At 38.8% G+C, this 19,016-nt stretch overlaps 1 protein-coding gene across 2 annotated transcripts in view; it reads right to left on the minus strand.

Moving 5' to 3' along the window:
- Positions 1 to 644: 644 nt before the first annotated feature.
- The window catches only part of oxsr1b (oxidative stress responsive kinase 1b), a 52,689-nt gene continuing 34,317 nt past the window's right edge, over positions 645 to 19,016 (minus strand). For both annotated transcript variants that reach the window (XM_042510308.1, XM_042510307.1), the window contains 14 exons: positions 14,888 to 14,943; positions 14,571 to 14,680; positions 14,036 to 14,137; positions 13,565 to 13,698; positions 12,619 to 12,667; positions 10,739 to 10,804; positions 10,067 to 10,189; positions 7,106 to 7,141; positions 6,069 to 6,242; positions 5,861 to 5,916; positions 5,597 to 5,649; positions 5,190 to 5,258; positions 4,428 to 4,492; positions 645 to 3,791 (listed from right to left, as the gene is read on the minus strand). In XM_042510308.1, the coding sequence (XP_042366242.1) occupies positions 3,717 to 3,791; positions 4,428 to 4,492; positions 5,190 to 5,258; positions 5,597 to 5,649; positions 5,861 to 5,916; positions 6,069 to 6,242; positions 7,106 to 7,141; positions 10,067 to 10,189; positions 10,739 to 10,804; positions 12,619 to 12,667; positions 13,565 to 13,698; positions 14,036 to 14,137; positions 14,571 to 14,680; positions 14,888 to 14,943 (1,168 nt within the window). In that variant the 3' untranslated portion in view covers positions 645 to 3,716. The remainder of the gene's footprint in view (positions 3,792 to 4,427; positions 4,493 to 5,189; positions 5,259 to 5,596; positions 5,650 to 5,860; positions 5,917 to 6,068; positions 6,243 to 7,105; positions 7,142 to 10,066; positions 10,190 to 10,738; positions 10,805 to 12,618; positions 12,668 to 13,564; positions 13,699 to 14,035; positions 14,138 to 14,570; positions 14,681 to 14,887; positions 14,944 to 19,016) is intronic.

Here is a 19,016-nt window from a genome sequence, read left to right on the forward strand (position 1 = left end):
AAGAGAAAGAATGCACCAAGAGTGAAGACCGCAGACCATGAAAAGCCAAAATGACAACTTACCACAAGCTGCTCTGGAGTCAGTTGACTGGTTCTCCCTGTATATATTTTTATAAACACATATTTATTCACAATAAATCAACATTAGATGTAATGGTGCACATTTTAAAAATAAAGTGCTTGGAAGAGGCTGATATGCTCATTCTTTATTGATTAAAAATAATCAAGAGAAACATGCTTTGAACTCCAAAACGATCAAAAAATAGAGCAAATGAAAGAATGAAAAAACTAAAAATGTGGAAAATTCAAATATTTTACAGCCTTGATGAGTTATTGCCTGGACAAACGTGTTTTTGCCAGTCATCTGTTCTGTTGCTACAGCTTTGTTAGACTACATGTAAGCCGGACACAGGAGACTGTTGGAGAAAGGATGAGAACAAAGCCATGAGATCTTCAACTCCGTTAGAAGCAGGGCTCAATCTACGCAACACACACACATGCACACACACGCACGCACGCACACATACATACATACATACATACACACACACATTATCGTGTCCTCGTCTGCCGTTGGCTGCAGACTAAACCAGGAAAATGGCACCAAATACTGCAGTTGAGAAACTTAAAGTAACTTCGGGTTGCTGACTTTGTCACCTCACTTTGAGGAGAACACAGGGTCGACACACCTGTATATCTTTATTTCAGGTATCTTCACGTGTAACAAGAACTACATTTCAAAGACACTGAAAATCTGAATCAAACCTCAACGTTACGTCAAAAAAAGAAAAAAGAAAAACACTTGGTCGTTTTCAATTAAGGCTAGCGTAAAATTTAACAAGTTTAAAGTCAAAATACAAAGACTTCCTCGTAACATTTTATCTGCAAGCAAAAAAAAAATCATTTCCATTCAATATGGCATCTGGAGGGTTATGATATTATCACATCACCAAATGAAACAATAAAACCTCGCTGGCGTTTCAGATCTACACATTAGAGCTGTAATAAATGAACCTCCCACTGCCGTCGGTGCTAAAAACTGCAAGTTGCACATTCATTATCAAACCATGTTGCTAATGCACAAAAACATCCAGAGTCTAGGTTGTAAGGATGTGACTGCACTGATAACTGTCTTTGTCATCTGAGACCAAAATACATTTCTGATCGTTCTTGCAATCGTAGCTGAGCTTTTTCAACACTGTAGGACATAACATCTTCATTTAAGCCTTTTAAAAGTTAACAAGTGATAAAGCAGCTGTATGACTTCAGATTTGGGTTAAAATAAATTCTGTAAACAGCCTCCACTTGGTTTTATTAAGAGTTGGAGACAAAGGTGCTGTTACTCAGCTCACAACTTGGGGGATTTAAGGTGGCATTAAAGCAGTGCATCAGCCGTGGCTCCACTGTAAAACAGATTGAACTTTTCAAAGGCAAAAAGTGAAAAGCGGTTTGTGTTTTTTTGTTTTTTTTAAAGCGTCATACATGACTAAGTGACAGTATGTTGCGCAGAATGAATTCAGAGCCAAATTTGCAGTGCTGTTGTCTTCCTTCACGCAGCGCTACAACCCACAATCGTGTCATAGGACAGAAAAAAGGCCAAGAGTGAAACACTCAGTATAAAAACAAATCAAAGCCAAATGTCATTATTTACATACTAGAGGTTAAATCAAGTACTTATGTTTCATCCACATAAACAGAAATGCACTTAAGTCTTTTTTTTCTTTTTTTTGAGAGAATTTGCAAAAACTGAAACAGACATAAACTAATACCCACAGACAGACACATCTGCTCATACAACACTTGTGGTTTCAGCTGTCATAAAACTTTTTACTTCACTATAATTTATGACATATAATCAAATTTGCAAGAAGACCTTGGAGCAGCGTACTGTGTAAAACGAGTGGAGGCAGATTTGGCAATAAAAAAATAAAGAATATCTTGCATTCCTTTTATCTATCCAGTTTTATCATTAGATAAACTTGTTGAAATGTATTTCAATTTGAAGTCCTGGATGATCTGAATATGTTTTATTAACTTCGGATCAGCTTCAAATTGTCTCACGCTCTTCTCTTTCATGGGGAGAGTTTCCCCTCTAATAACGCTGGTTGTATCAATACTTCAAAGGATAAGACCGGTGATGTTCATTGTTTTTCATATTGCCTTCTTGTTGCCCTAAAACTATTAACAATACAGAATTAGTTATTTTTACACGCATGCTAATATTCCCCTGTTATTCCCAATATGACAAAATTCCGAATTTGTATACAGCGCATTGGGCGTGCAGTTTGCAACACAGACACAGAGTCACCGTTTGCAGGGCTAGGGTCGAAATGTATGCCTAAAAGAAACACTTCTGGTCGGAAGAAGAAACTACTGCTACTTTTAAACCTATGAAAGACTTGGATATAAACAGGTTTTTGGATATGTTCAAATATTTAACAATGCCAGCCTTTTCAAGTAGGTGGTTGAAGGAATGAAAGAGGGAGGCTGTGTTTGCTCGGTCCAACACGGCTGGAAAACTTTAAATAATCCTATCGTGATGCAAAGAAGCAGTTGTCCACTTTCCAATTTATTTTTTTACATGATAAACAACGTTAAAGCCCATTAACTGATAAATGAATGGCTTCATGTAAACGTGAAATGTTTTTTTAGTTAGCCACCTAAATAGCTTAGTAGTGATATTGTATTTTTTGGAATAAAGACAAAAACTGGAATATTTTGTGCGTTCAAATGTAGAGATTGAGCCGCACCATGTCGGTGGGTGTCATTTTCTTGTTCATGATGAACATGGTCACTGTAATACATTGAGTAAATCCCACATATTTCGGCCTGCAGTTGCCTGAACTAATAACAGCCCCAAATGTGTTGTGATCCATCCTGAAAATAGTCCCCAACAAAAGCACTATTTACTTCTGTGTGAGTGACAAAAGCAGTTCAAAGCGGTTTCAGAGAATTATTTTGCTTTTTTTTTAAATTAAATTTTATATTACTTCTAATATCCTATATAACAATAAATATATTGTGATTTTTACAGTGACAGGTTAACATATCTGTATTTTCACCGCTCCTGCTGACAATAAGAAAAACAAAGAATAAAACTTGCCTTACCTTTTAAAGATCGCTACTGATGGTATGTATGTCACATTATGTTTGGAGAGTGTAGAAGTATCTAAAATTTAAACTCTAGTTGCCTTAGTTAGCTGCATCTTACCTCCTCTCAAAATGAAGTAAAAAATTTGACACAAGCAACTGAAACCACATTTGTACATTTCAGACAACATAATGCTCCATATGGTAACTGGGGACGTCCCCCGAAAAACGTGCATTCAGTAGTTTCGATGATTATAAGGCATTGTTACACTTATCAGGTTTCAAGGGCGTTAGTTCAGATTGTGCAAATGCGTCACATATTAGAGAGAAAAAGAATAAGATGAGGGAGACCAGAATGAAAACTGTTTGCTGTATTTACTTGCATCCTTCTACATATACGCTGTAAACTTTTTTGAGTGATTCTTATACTGTACGCTCTGATACTTCAGCTGACCACATCATTCAACGAGGCGGCATTGTATAATCCTACGGGTGACAAAACGGTACTGTTTTCTTTGGCAGTAGTGGTTTCTTTACAGCCATAGAAAGAAAAAAATGCATTTAACTTTTTTTTTTTTAAATTTTCACATTTTTTAGGCAAGTCACGGTCCCAGGTCGAACAACAGTTTAACTAATGCTGAGCTGAGCAAAGCCCATCAATTTGACGTCATCTGGTATTTCAGATCCCTCAATTCCAGAGGCCTGTGAAAATAAGAGGGAGGAATAAAACGTAGTGAGGAGCAAGGCAGGGAAGAGAAAGACACCAGATGCAAAGTCTGAGAGCTGCATGCAGGTTTCAAAATACTGTAAAAATCAGCTTTGAAAATATAATGTGAGAACGAAGCCACACTCAATACATTAGTGAGACTACAAAAATACACAGATTGGGTGAGGAACACTGAATGTAAACAAAAAGCTCCATACAGGACCAGCATCTTCAAAAAAATACTCGATATAAGAAAATGCTGTTTTTAGTGCTGTTTTTTTTTTTTAAACAAGCTAATAGTGAAAAGTAACACCACTGAGTTGATGACCAAAAATCAAAGTGTCTTTTTCAATCAGAAAGTTCTGCCACATTTTCTAGAAATATATCTCAAGATTCTCTACTTTAAGGCGCTCTATCACTTCTCTAAACTAGTGCGGCTGGGCCGCACTAGTTTAGAGAAGTGATAGATCGATTTTTGGGCATTTCCAGTTTAATTATTGTTTAATTATTGCTCCTCTAGCTAAGAAGTCTGGTAAAAACAAATATTTTTAAAACATGTAACTTATTCAGAAAAAAAGCAGCATATCAGTTTTTTTTTGGAAACAATTACTGTTTAAAGTTGAAGCACTCACCAGTTTGAAAGTGACATTTTTATTGGCTTGAGGCTCATCGACTATTTTCTGCAAATTTGCAGCAACTGAAAAAAAGACAATGTTTCAGCCCAATGAAAACAAACAAAAACATACATGTGCTGTGTGTGTTCAGAAGGAGAGGGGAAATGTTTGTGTGTACTGCAGGCTTTTTTTTTTGCATGATCCAAAGAGAGATTTTAAAGGAATATTTCACCCCCCCCCCCCCCCCAAATGACAATTTATCAAGTACCCATCCTGTATTACTGTGTATGTTGAATTTGTGAAGAACTTTTATTTTGAATCCAGAATCAAAAAACTTCTTGAGAAACTTTCTTAAAGACTTTAAGTCATCGGGGTCCATGTTTAACAACAGCAAAACTATATCAAAACATCCATTTACAAACTCTCTCTCTCTCTCTCTCTCTCTCTCACACACACACACACACACACACACACACACACACACACACACACACACACACACACACACACACACACACACAGAGGTAAAACCCACGTTCCTGCGCTAATTTTGATGGGAAAGGGGTATATGACTTAAATTCATCAATAATTTTGTTGTTTTTTTGATTCTCTGAAAATTTTAAGAATTCAATGTTACATGGGGCAAGTAACTGACACACAAATGGTCATTTGGGGGATAAAGTACTCCTTTAACCTTCAGGTAACTTTTCTGATGCTGAAAAAAATGTATTTTGAGTAGGAAAACCCCCCCCCCCCCCCCCCCCTTTTTAAATTACTGACCTATTACTAAGTCCCTCCCGTCCACGAGGCCTGCTGACACCAACTCCTGGGAAACACCATCTGCTGTGTCTGCAAAGTCATAAGAGACCAACTGTGACAGGTGAACTAAGACATGCATTTCTTAAAAAACAACTATAAAACCAAATATTAACAGCACATACATGCAGCTTAAACATTCCCACAACACTCTGATTCCTAATGAAGTTGTCTTAATAGCTGGTTTCTCTTACAGTTTTAGGAAAAATACTGCAGTTCTTGAAAAACAAACAGCTGAGTTTCACCACCTTGTTCTCAGTGCTAAAAAAGCTGACTGATTACCCAATATGTGCCATTCGCAGCCAAGAAGCCTTTGTGGTGAAATCGACAAACAAAGGTTGGCGTTTTGTTAATACAAAAGCTCCACTTACCTCTCCCTGGCATAAATTCAAAGCGGATATCATTTAGCTCCTTCTTCGAATTTCTGAAGAGATGAAAAAAAAGAGGGACAAGATCAGAAGACTTGAATTTATTAATCATTGGTTGATAAAACTTTTTTGGTTGATTTATTCAATTAGGCTGAAGTTGCAATATACATATATATAAAGATATCAGGTACATAGAAATGACTAAGCTTTCACTAAAAATTCACCTGCTGGTTTACCAATTTGTAAGTTGCAATGGGGTTGACATACCTTAACCTTAATACCAAACTAATGGGAGCCTTCACATCCCCTGAGACAGCTTGTGCCTGTCGAAATACAAAGACATCTGAGTAGAATGAAAGCTTAAAAAGATAATTTGCATTTATAACAGGAGTAAAAGAGGGAAGTAATACCAGAAAAAATGAAGATAGACAAATTTTAACAGAGTGATGAAAAAAAGAAGCCAGGCAAGACTGACCAGTGTGGGGGCGGCAGCAGCAGCGGGTGGGCCTGGTGTGGGAGATGTAGCCTGGGCAGTGGGTTGAGTGTTGACGGGCTGCAGTGGAACCTGGCCTGCAGCCTGAGGTAGATCTGCCTGACCTGCGGCCGTCGGCTGGAGTTGACTACTTAAAGGCTCCGGAGTCTGGAAAACCTTAAGGAGAAACATAATTGATTGGTCACTACTACAGTTGCTGGTGATCTGTCTAAGTGTATGAATGTACACAAAAACAGTAAAATTTTGACTTTCTGATCTAAGCAAACGTAAACAGCTAACCCCTACGGAAAGGAGGGGCTGGTTGTATTACCAAATATTCCCATATAAATATCCCTATAAATATTCCAAAATATTCCTACTCAGCACTTTAGGTGGCTAATGAAACTTAGTATCCCTGTTTACATGCAGCCGTGCATTCTCAGATTAACATGCCTCGACATGTCACTTATTGTGTCAAAATACAAAATGGCTGGAGCAGCTTGTGCCACTTTGCTCCTTTGTGTCAAAATAGGAATATTTTTCCAAACCTTTTGACTTGTGGTGGTCTTTGTCCACCATGCAAACAGTCTCCCTATTTCATTCCTTCAACTATGTCCTTGAAAAGGTCAGCGTTGCAATATTTGCGCACTTTCAAAGTCCTTCATAATGTTTATCTCCACCTCAGCCTTGCAAACTGTTGGCTTGTTTGTGAACAAAGCAGAGAGCTGCCTGTGAACAGGCAAGAGGCAGTGTGTCATAAACTGTGGTGAAACCCCAAACTGAGATGCTTAATCCAAATGTGCTTTATACATGTCCAGAGAAGTGTTCAAAAACCTGAACAATATCGGCATATCCCACACGTCTTACTCGGAAAAGGCACCCTTCAAAATAAGGCCTAATGCATGTTTACATGACCCATATCAAATTATTATTATCATTATTATTTTTATCTTTAGAATAATAGTGGAATATTAGCATGCATGTAAACGTATGTAAACCTATGCCGGTGCTACTATGAGGTAAGAACTTCTGAAACTCACCTCCGAATTCTGTGATCCTTCCTTCACTCTTGGTGACTGTGAAAACAGATCAAAGAAGATTACACGCAGAGAAGGATATCACTGTGATGGCTTTAAGCAAAGCAAAAACAGCATGCATGACTGCAAAGAACACACAGAAAGCAAGAAAGGTAAGTGGATTAAAACAGCTCACTCGTTTACTTTCCTCATTTATCGCTCCACTTAGCTTATCATTATCTCCGTGAATGCAGTTATATCATTGGAGTTGGAAGAGAGATGTCAAATGCTTATAAAACTTCAATTACACGTCACTATCTGGAGATGATATGGTCGGGTGATATGACGATGAGATGATGGAAATATGTCAACCAGTAGAGCTTTTGCTATGTAGTGTCTGGCAGGGTAGCAATCCTTTTAATATGTATGAGTCTGTTTCAGCAATTCTGCCAATCAAAAATGAGGTCTGATTTATGGGATTATTGCATTTACAGAAATTTTGCACCAATGTGATGAAGTACTGTGATCTGCAAAGTATGAAATTAAACAGATAAGCAAATAAAAAGTTATTTCTATCTGATAACTTGATATGATTTTCAGTTTGACTTCCCAAAATTTGTGCTGTCTACTGTGTTGTAAATGAGTGAAAATGTATTTTCTACGACTGCAGATTTCTTTAAGTTTTAGATTTGAAAAGCAGAGAAGCGGCATAAGTCAACACAAAATCAGGTGAAAGTCTCACAGTTATGTTCATACTATTTATCTGCAAAAGAAAAGTTTAAAACAACTCAGAAAACGTAGAGTTGAACAGAAACCCTGCAGGCCAAAATGAAGACAAACTGACATGACTGAGAGGACATGATGTGTATCAGCTCAGGGACTTGCTGTCTGATGCAGACAAAGACAGCATGTAGTCAGGCTGTTAATGAGTAGACTGAATTAGTCTTTAACGTACAGACATTACACAGGTACTCAACCAGGGTTCCTGTGTCTAATTTCCTGAGCAGAAAAGTACAATGGTGTATTGGGACAGCTGTAGGTTTAGAAAAATGCTGTTGGGAGATTGGGGGTAATATTTCGAGTGAAAAATTAACAAGACAAAAACACAAATTAATGAGAAAAAAAAGAATATTCTCTGACATTAGAGAGTCACAAATTTGTGAGAAATTCTCTGAAAAAAAATCATAAATTACGAGGAAAAACATTTCTGTCAAGGAACCACACATTGCTTCACTTTGCAAAGTTGGATCAGCCTCATCACAATGTCCCAGCAAACATAGGGACGATTAACCGTTGTCTGAAAAACTAAAAATAAATGAATCAACTTAAATAATAAGCCAACATTGACTCACATAGGACACAAACCCCCGTCTCCTGGGTGAAAGTTCTGTGCTTGTCCCATTCATCTACCACAGCTTTCTGGGATTTTGTCACTCTATACATTATGCCACCTCACTTTGGGGCAGAAAGCATTGACAACATTTTTTTTAATCATTAAATTATGTTGTTTTTTTTTTTTCAAAAATACATGACTTTATGATCTAAGAGATTTTTTTTCCTCAAAAATTTGTGGTTTTTTTTCTGTAGAGTTACCACTTTAATTTCAGAGAATATCCACTTTTCTTTTGTTTTTCTTGTTATTAAAGACTTTAATCTCGGAGTATTTTTCTCTGAATGTCAACCCCCTCCCACAACTCTGTTTTAACACATACACACACACACATATATGTGTGTGTGTGTGTGTGTGTGTTACCTACAATAGCTGTAATATGCAGTAGTAAAAGGGTAATCATTTCATATTGAGAGAAAAATAAGCAAGAGTCTGTGGAAATTTTGAGCAAAACATCCAAATGAACTGGTGTAAGAATTTTAACTTCAGTTTGCCAACAAGCAGCCAGTAAAGCAGCATCAAAGCAAAAGAGATATGGAAAAATCTGAATCCCGTGATGGTCATTAGTGCTGTAATTAAAAATCACTTACAGGGTTCATAAGTAATTTGCCTTGTGTTGATTAAATGTGATTTGGTCAGTATAAATAAAAAGTGATTACTAAAGAGAAATGTAAATACAGATGGCTTCCAGGAAAGGTAACTCTCACTTATGATTGAATAATGCTTCCACAAAGTAACTTATAAACCTCTAAAAACAAAAGACACATAATATCTTAATGTTTAACAGGACGCTAAGTAATTGGTCCTAACAATGTTCATCTGTGGCCCAAATTAGATTCTCATGTCATATACTGCATGCAAACATTTATGGTTAAAAAATGATGTTGTAAACCTTTCCTTCCAACAAACCGATTGCACAACATAGTCTGATAATTGCTAGTTGTCTTCTGACAGGTAAGTGTAAAGTTACATGATGCAAGAACAAAGTCACTACTATCTGGAGGATAGTTTGGACAGGACCAAGAATCATTGGTACAAAGACCTCTAGAGTGAAGGTGCATTTAAATAAGTCAAGATAAGACCTGATTATCGGGTTCAAAACTGTAAAGATAAACTTCAGTGTCCAAGTATCCGTATACAATATCTGCATGCTTTCCTGAGGGCATGTCTACAGCCCTCACTCTGACAAAAAAGGTAATTCTCCACCTTCTTGTCTTGTCTTTCTGCCCTTAATAGCCATCACATGCTCCCTAGCTAACACGTGCAGAGAGAGCCCTTCCTTGTTAGGGGAATGCCATCTGTATTGTGGTGGCAAGTGAACAACCCTGGACGCAGGCAGCTCGAGTGGGTAGGAGAAGCGCACTTGTCGCCTGGTGGCACTAACAGGCTTCACCTGCTGCTCCTTGGCCATCAGACAGAAAATACACACATACGGGAGACTCAGTGGAGAGACAATGGACAGAGATGCTACTGCACAGACATGAGAATGATAATTGAAACATTGTACAGCGATTAAAAGACAAAGACATGTAGAGAGTAACAAAAGTGTTAATGTGTGCACGTGAGGGGAGAAACGAAGTGTTGCCTTATCTCACCCTTAAGGCAGCAACGGCTGCTTTGCCTTCTTCACTCTCTTCATCGAGCTCGTCATCACTCCATTCCCATTCGCCATCCTCAGTTTTATGCAGCCGACCACTTGAACCTGGCACTCGACGTACCTGAGAACACATATGCACAAAACGGAGTAGGGCTGTGTATCAACAAGAATTTGGCAATATGATACAAATTACAGTACAGGGGGTACTTTTTACTTTATTGTGATATTCTGCGATACAGGTGTTTCCCCACACATTTATTCATTTGTAGCAGTTCACCACAATTAAAACATCTGCCGCCATAAATAGATTTTCCATTTTTATATATACCGTTTGGTTATGCACTACAACACACTATTGGAGCGCAGAATGTACTCTGAGCACAGATGGAGCAGCAGAACGTCAGGCGCATTGAAAGTAAAACTCAACTGTTCATTCTGCTGGGTCTCAAAGTTTGCAATCATTTGCAGCAATTTAAAGAGGGTAAACAAAGAAACACAAGAAAAAAAAAAGTTTGCTGTTGTTTTTATGCAATCTGAAAACAGGAATAAATGTTCAAAAATCAATTAACAATTACAATTAATAGTGTTTTTGAGAATAAATTTAGTATAACAAAACACAACATTGCGATACTCAAGCACAAAGTGTAAATTTAAACTTTTGACAGCTTACCCTTTTCGACCTCTCTGATATTGTAGGCGCCCTCTGAAGCAACTTCTCATTTAAAAAATCATGGGTCTGCAATTAAAGGAAAGAAATAAATGGCTTATTCAAAAATCCTCTACATCAGTTTATTCTGTTCTGTTTCATGTATTATTCAGAAGTAGAGCTGTGACCCATAATGGGCTTTACTTGTAGCTACACTGGCTTATTGTTAAATGTAGAATTATATTCAAAATCCATATAAGTAAGATATTTTGTACAGCGAGCAGGTCAATACTGAGAAATGAACCCCAACATGGTGATGCAGGACCCTGATTTGATACAAACAAGTGATTTAAAAATGATTTTATGCTTTGGCTGAGTGTCTATGATCAGATCTGCATCCAAAGCAATGTTGTGTTAAAGTCCTCAGAAACATACTATGCTGTGAATAAGCTGTGAGTATTCAACAAAGCTGTATAATAATTACATCTAAAGTCTTACACAACTTAACTTCACAGGCACTGGGCCTCTCAGGTTATATAAATGAGTCCTGGTTGTGCTCAGCACAAAGTGCAAGACATGTAGCCACCAAGAAATTGCTGTCCTGGATGGTTATGTAAATAAATTGCTGAAATCTCATGTTAAGACCTTTTTACTTTTTAAGGCATTTTATCAATGCTGCTTTTCATTCCACATTTTTTATCTATCTATCTATCTATCTATCTATCTATATTTCCCGCTGTACTTTATTAATGAATTTTAGAAACATTCTGCAATAATTACAAAAAGAGCTACCAAGACATATAAGTTATTATATTTGTATGACAATTATATTATGATTATGTAACACAAAGGAAATGTGAATGTGATGTCAGGGTTCCTACATATTTCCATGGACAAGCTATGTTATGTCGACAGCTATAGAAAATACATTTGCCGTTATGTTACTTTACTTGGAAGGTTATTCACGAAAGATTACTAAAAATTTCATTAAACACAACAAAATTCAATGACTTTTCGAAGACTTTCAATGATTTTTACAAACCCCATGACTTTTCCAGGCCTGGAAAATGTGATTGTGAAATTCCATGACTTATTCAGATTTTCCATGACTGTGGGAACCCTGTAATGTTTAGGTTTAGTCCTTTTTTGTCTATGTATCTGTATGTGTTTCTGTAAATTAACTTGTGTAGAATAAATAACATTTTTTTCCACATTTCACCAACAGAATCACAAATCATTAATCACGTCTGATTGATTATCATTTAATTTCCTTTGGCAGGCTGACACAGGCCTGAAGTTCCCTCATTTACACCAGAGGTGTATCTAGTATAATATAATCACAGACTCTGCCCTCTGGTGTACATACACAGACCGGGATCATGTACAGCAAACCATCCAGGTTGTATTTAGGCGGTGTGACATGCTGAACCAGCACTCTAGTTGTTCCTGTTGCTATGGTAGTGGGCAACCAGAGGCTGGAGTTAGACTGCTTATCCCCGCTTTTGTTAGAAACGGCTCTGTATGGTCAATAATGAGAAGAATGCTACAATGGCCTCAGCTTGGGTCATTCACACTGACAAGTAGAGCCAAGTGAAAAGTGGCCTTGCTCACACAAACACCTCAGGGAGAGAGACTATATTGGCTTATTTTATCTTCATGCCTCTCTTTCCTTCATGAAACCCTCTTTTAATTGTTTCAAACTTCTGGAGATAAAAAAAACCTATAGTCATCGAAAGTGGCTTAATTCTAAAAAGACGCCACACTAAGGCCATTCAGAACCAATCACTTCTGCAGGCTCAGACCTTTACTCATCAACCAGCTCAGCTGTTGCCTGAAACAGGGATGATGCTGACTCACTGTGTAACTAATTGAGTCTCAGGCCCAGAGGGAGCTCAAACACCTACCTTTGCTTTCTGAAAGAATTTATGCTTCAACAACTCTGAGGATGTCGGCCTGAAAAACAGCACAATGACAATAAATGAGTTTTTGTTCGTTTGAGCTTTTATACTCTTGATAATAAAGAAAACAGAACCAGGGAAGCATAATGAAAAAAATCTTGTAGTCGGGACAATGTGAGCAATCATATGCTGCTTTGCTTAACATGTGCTAAGTAGTGCAAATCAGTTCCACTTACTGTAAATTGACTGTTCATAACTGCACATATCACATTTTTTTTTCATTAGTTCATAATTACCATCTTGCAGATAAGGCAAAAACACTGATGCCTGATATATCTACTGGAAGTAAAGTATCATGTTATATGAGACTGTTTGGCCCTTTTTACAGAAAGGTTGCGCTATAGGGCTGTTACTAAGTCACTTCTTTATGCCTTTTTTGCATTTTTACACAAAACAAAACTTCGGCGGCATCATGCCACTCCAGTGAGTTATTTAAGATAGCATGTCAACATCCTGGAGCCAAAGGAGGTTGGCAGCACTTAAACGTCCTGTTTAAGTGCTGCCAACATGTTTTTTATTTGTCACACTAGAGGCCGATGCTGTTGTGTTAATAAACAATTACAATGGCAATAATATGCCACTAACAATCGTTTACCATTTCTGTTCTATGGTGGCTGATCTCATCCTCTGCTCAGATGCCAAGGAGCAACCTAATTGCATTGTTTTCTCAATTTGTCTGACGACATTTTGTTCTTGCATACTGACGTCGATGGACGAAGTTTAACAGATCCATGTAACACAGTGAGACTTGCACTAACCTTGGTAAGATTGCTAATATCTCACAGTCTGCCGGAGGCATTACTCAGAGCGGTGAGGCAGCATAACAGTGCAATATTCCCGCCTTGAACAGGTAGTGTAAAAGGGGATTTTGTAAAGGCTTTACTATCAACACCTTTTCTCTGGGTCCTTCTGTAGACACATGGAGATCATCTTCCTGAAGGATTTGCCGTATTTCTTTACCATCTCCTTGTCTGTGATACCGGTCTCCAGGGATGGGGGGTCGTTCTGCAGCGTCAGCATCAAGACCTGAAGACACCAAAAACACTTTCACACAAATGTCACAAAACTTTGTTACGTCATAAGCCGTGTCTACAGATGTCAAAGGAACGGATTACGCATTTGTTTTGTGTCATTAATGGTTGAGTAGGTAAGTTTTATGAAAATAAGGTTTTGTCATATTTGCTGAAACTGTCACTGTATCCTGAGAGTATATGAGACAGTGACAAAGTCAGGTTCCTCTGGCTCCTCATGGTGCTCTTAATGGCAATTACAAGAGTCCACCACACCTAAACGAAAAAACACCCCATCAGAGCCAGGAGGAGTCTCTAACGCAGTATTAATCACTGCTTGTGTAAGTTCTCACCTTCATTGGCGGGTATTTGTGATAAGGTGCGGCTCCTGTAGCAAGCTCAATGGCTGTGATCCCAAAACTCCAAATATCTGCTTTGAAATCGTAACCCCTCACCTGTGAAAACAGAATTACACATCATCTCCATCTTGTATTGACATGAGAGCCACAAATTCTTACATCAAAAACATCAACTGTCTCCATAGAAGAACCTACAACAACCAGAATGCACTGCACTGCTCTGTAAAAATCCCCGCTGGTGACATAATGCTCACTAGTGCATTTTGACACAGGAGACAAGATGGGGGGCTGCCTGGCTACAAACAATCCTGAATTGCTGTTAAACAGAACACTAAAATATGTTTCTGGAAATATTTTAAGCCGAGAATTAAGCAATGCAGTAATAGAATCTTTGTTTTTTTCTGATCAGTGCTGCTATTTTCACCATCCGATCTCAGTATGTTCAACCTTTTTTTCCCCCTAAATTTTACAATTTAGGAAACAGTATGGCACCCACTTATTGTTCACAAATTCATGTAACATGACCAACCTGCTCCATGACCTCTGGGGCCATCCAGCATGGCGTTCCCACAAATGTCTTGCGCACTTTATTCCGAGTCATGTCACCACCTGTGGCTAGAAAGGCACTGACCCCAAAGTCTGAAGGAAGACAGAGGAGACCAAGTTAGACAAACACACACAAAGGACCCAAAACAGTAGGTCAATAAAGGTATTGCCAAGTCAGTTAATACATCTCCCCAGATCGGGCCTCCTGTACGTGAACACACTGAGATGTTGCACACAACAACTACTTCTTCACACCTAGTCTGGGTCACTTGTGAAAGGTGCTGAAAGGAGGCTAAATACCTGCAATTTGCACTGAACCATCGTCCCCGAGGAGTATGTTTCCAGCCTTAAGATCTCTGGGAAAAACAAGAATTTATGCATTAAATAAACACCTCACTCAAGGAGCGATCATATATAAAGAGATTGTCCCAGTAGTTCAAACAGTGAGTGCGAACAATAAAGACATTTAAAGTCAGTAATGACACAGTTATTAATATTTAAGTTTTTTGAACCAGTACTTTAGCTCTACCCCCAGCTAATGCAAACTTAGGATCTTAACTTTACTGATAACTTGTCAAAAAAGATTTCATTTATTGGTAAAACATATAGGCTTCAAAGCTTTTATCTCTCTGCCACTCTGTTTTTCTTTTACTTTATTGGCATCACACACAGTCTGTAGTTAATTTGTTCATCCCCGTTCAGCCTCCCCTGGTGGTGATAAGAGGATTCAACAGGGATAGCTGTCTGACTGCCTGCCTGCCTCCGTGCGTACTCGCACACAATTGCACCGACTTGCCACACAGAGTGAATACCGCCACCTCTCCAGCCAGACAGAGTTGTCATAGCAACAGACTTTCGGAGATAAAGTCGAGGGGTCAAGTGAAAGGCGAGGAAATAAAAAGTGAGGATGGTGGCAGTGTCACAGAGGACAGCAGTCAGCTCTTTCTGCTGTCTGAGCTTTCAGGAAGTGAATGTACAATTTTTACAGAGAATAATGGGAGAAAGACTTTGACATGACAAAGAACACCAAAGTGGCGCAGCCCCAGAACACCGTCAGGCTTTACAACACCTTCAGCAACTTCTTACAGATTTCATTTGCACAAATTACCCTGAGACAGATCTTAAAAGTGTGCTGACGGGCAGACGAATGATTGAAAAGAGATGCAGTTTCATCAGCAGAGCAGTTCACCTTGCTACCAGATGGGGGCACTGGTGTAAAAAGCTTGCAGCCTCAGCTGAAACATAAATGCTGTTGGATCATTCCAGCAAACAAATTGGTCTCAATGAATGTAAAAATAGACTGGTCTTTGGAGTACCGGTTTGGAGATGAGACATGACTCAGCTTCCAAGAAACAAAGGCTCACTTTACCACTTTATGGGCATATAATTCAATCCATATAGACTATAAACCAATGCCAAATGCCAGGTACATGGGGGGCAAAAGCTGCAGAGATAATTGTAGTTGGAAGAATCCTATGCTACCATACAAGAATACTGCTGAGGCATGCTTACAACTTGAAATGCATGCTGAAACTTCCCCTGGATCACCATAAAATCCATTACCTGGGTGCCTACACTCTTCCTAAGGTTTTGCAGCAAAACGAAGTGGAGGAGGTGGAGTCTGCAGTCTGGCTAAAGCACCCCTTCTCCTGCAGCTACAAGTACAATCTCTACAAGCAACCCACTTAAGACACACAATGTGGCAGAGGGACTCGAGAGTTTGCAGGACGCAGTTCAGATCTTTGTTGAATACTCGAGTGTGGAGGCCTCTTTTGCTAAGAGTGCTCCAGTAAAATACGGCAGATCTTGTAGCGACAGGGGCAGGGAGTGGCAGACAGTGAGCCACAGAGGGAGGAATGCAGCATATGTGACATATTAAGATCATGGGCTGAAAGAAAAACATGGGGATTCCCACTGGAGGACAAAATGACTGCTGGGATGACACAACTATCCAGACCGTGATACGACACAGGACAGGGTGTTAGTTGACTATCAGTGCCTTCTCTAAAAGTGTTTTCAGTAATCAGCTCGGGCAGAAAGAGCTCTGTGTACTACATGTGCTTAAACTTTGATGTGCATTTCTGTCTAGACGAGTTCAATTGCGTAACTGTCACACTGGGGATGATGCAGAGGAAGGGAAAGGGTGGATGAAAAACGGACCTGACAGCCTTTGCTAGTGGCTTTGAAAGACCGCCGTTAGAAATGTCTGGTGCCGTTCAGACGTCTGCACTGCTCGGCTTGTCCCACTGTCACTCTGCTGCCCTGACATAACAGCTAGGTGGTATCAGGTCACAGTATCTTCCAGTTTCTTCAACTCACTAGTTTTGCTTTAAAAAAGCATGCTCATTCTCCACCTTTGGTGTTAGTGCATATAACACGGATGATTTACGTGTTGTAATTTGAGATGTTGCTTTTTAAGGATTAGAGGGGAGATGCAGAGTTGACCACCTGAGGGAGGGTGAAAGGCAAGTCTGAGAGTATCCTAAAATACTTTTCCTGGTTTACACAATCACTGTCCCCTCTCTCAGTGGGTCCAGTGATATCCTCTGGCACTTGGGATTCAGGATTTAGCCTGTGCTAATAATGTACTGTATTTTAATGAGGTATTGTGGGTTCATTCCAGGCCAATTTACCACTCTGGCCATGTCACAAGACCTGCTGACTTATCATCTCACTTCCCACATTTGTCCAAGAAAAAAAACTGGACTGCATACTGCTTCAACATCTGAGAATAAGCCACAAGGTTAAAAAAAATCCACCCCAATGGAGAATTTACGGTAACTTATTAGAATGATTTTTGTCTCACAAGATTCTACAGTCATTAGGACTATGCTGTTGTTTTTTTTTTTTTTAATTACGATACCTGTAGCCCCTTGAAAGTCGGAGATTTGAATCATCTGTCTGAGACCCCTCAGTTGACTGAAATTGCCTCAAGTTAAGCAGTCATATTTTTTTTCTTGCTCATCAGTGTGTTGTGCAGTGCAATAATGGAGACGTTTTGGTCTCTAAATTTCGCTGTGGAGTGAATGCTCTTGACTTTTATGACACACTTTGATACAGGCTGCAGATGAAGTGATGCAGAAACACTGAGGGGAAGAAGAACTCTGCACTGTAAGGCTCTGAGAACACATTATCTTCTCTCTTCTGCTTAAGAATGGTGGCTTTACAGAGCACAGCAACATAAGATACAGTCTACAGACTGTCTGATAACTAGTGCTGGAAAAAAAAGTTGTTGCCCACTTTCAACCTGTCGTTAGCACCTTTAGCTTGTTCACTATATGAAGTGAATGCTGCTGTCAGACTGACTGTCCTGCTGTTCAAGCATGTTCAAACTTAAAAAGTTTATACAGGAAAAAAAACCACCGAATTGTTAAATATTTGTATTAAGCCGCCAATACTGATTTGACTTGCAAAACTCTTCGTAAGTTACAGCCCTAGATACCTGTACCAATGCCAGTAGCTTTAAAGTGATACCAATACCACTAAAGTATCTCATTTGATATAATCCTCTTTTGACTTGCCACTTCACAGACTGCATGTACAGTAGTGGGCCGATCACGTCACATTAAATGGAAGAATGCTTTCGGTGATTGGCTGTAAGCAAAACCATACAAATAGTCTTTTATTTCTAGATCTGGTTACAAAAAGAATTGAATACAGGTATCATCTGACTGGAGAAGGTTTGAGACTACTTGGAACTTAGGTGTTTAGGTGGATTCATGAAAGTTATCGAGTTAGATGACTCTAACAGCCATGTTCGCTGCTCTGTGAGGCTTTACTTAGGGACAGCCGTGCTTTAAGCTTAATGCTAATGTTAGTATGCTAACATACTCACAGTGACAATGCAGACAAATGCTGATGTTTGATTTTAACCATGCTCACCATCTTAATTCAGTGTTTTAGCTTTGCTGGTATTTGGTCTAAACAAAAGCAATGTCATGGAAATAATAGTCTAGTGATTGTTAGATTTTTCACACAAAACAACAAATGTGAATCTCCTGGTAGTGCTAGATGAAAGTCAGAAAAACGCCCAAATCAGAAGGACTATCCTCTAGGAAACATGAATGTTTGTACAATTTTTTGTGCAAATCCCTCTAATGAGGGTTGAGATATTTCACTGGAGAAGCGCAAACTTTGACCTGCTGATGGCGCAAGATGAAGTGTCAGAGGATAACTGACGAAGTGGTGGATCAACCAGTAGTGTGGCTAATATTTAAGATCAAGACTTGAAAGGGTCGAGTCATCGGAGGGCATTTTTTTATGTTGTTAAATGAATAAATCAATGAGTGACTTTTGAGCAGACAGAGCTTTTGTTTGACATGCTACCTCAAGAGTTTTATGTGAATTAAGAGCTTACAACTATTAATCAGGCGCTTTTTACTGCTGTAGTGTCTTCAGATACATCTCTATGACATAATCGGAAACTACT

The sequence above is a fragment of the Plectropomus leopardus genome, chromosome 21, assembly GCF_008729295.1.
Source record: "Plectropomus leopardus isolate mb chromosome 21, YSFRI_Pleo_2.0, whole genome shotgun sequence".
NCBI classification, from domain to species: Eukaryota; Metazoa; Chordata; class Actinopteri; order Perciformes; family Serranidae; genus Plectropomus; species Plectropomus leopardus.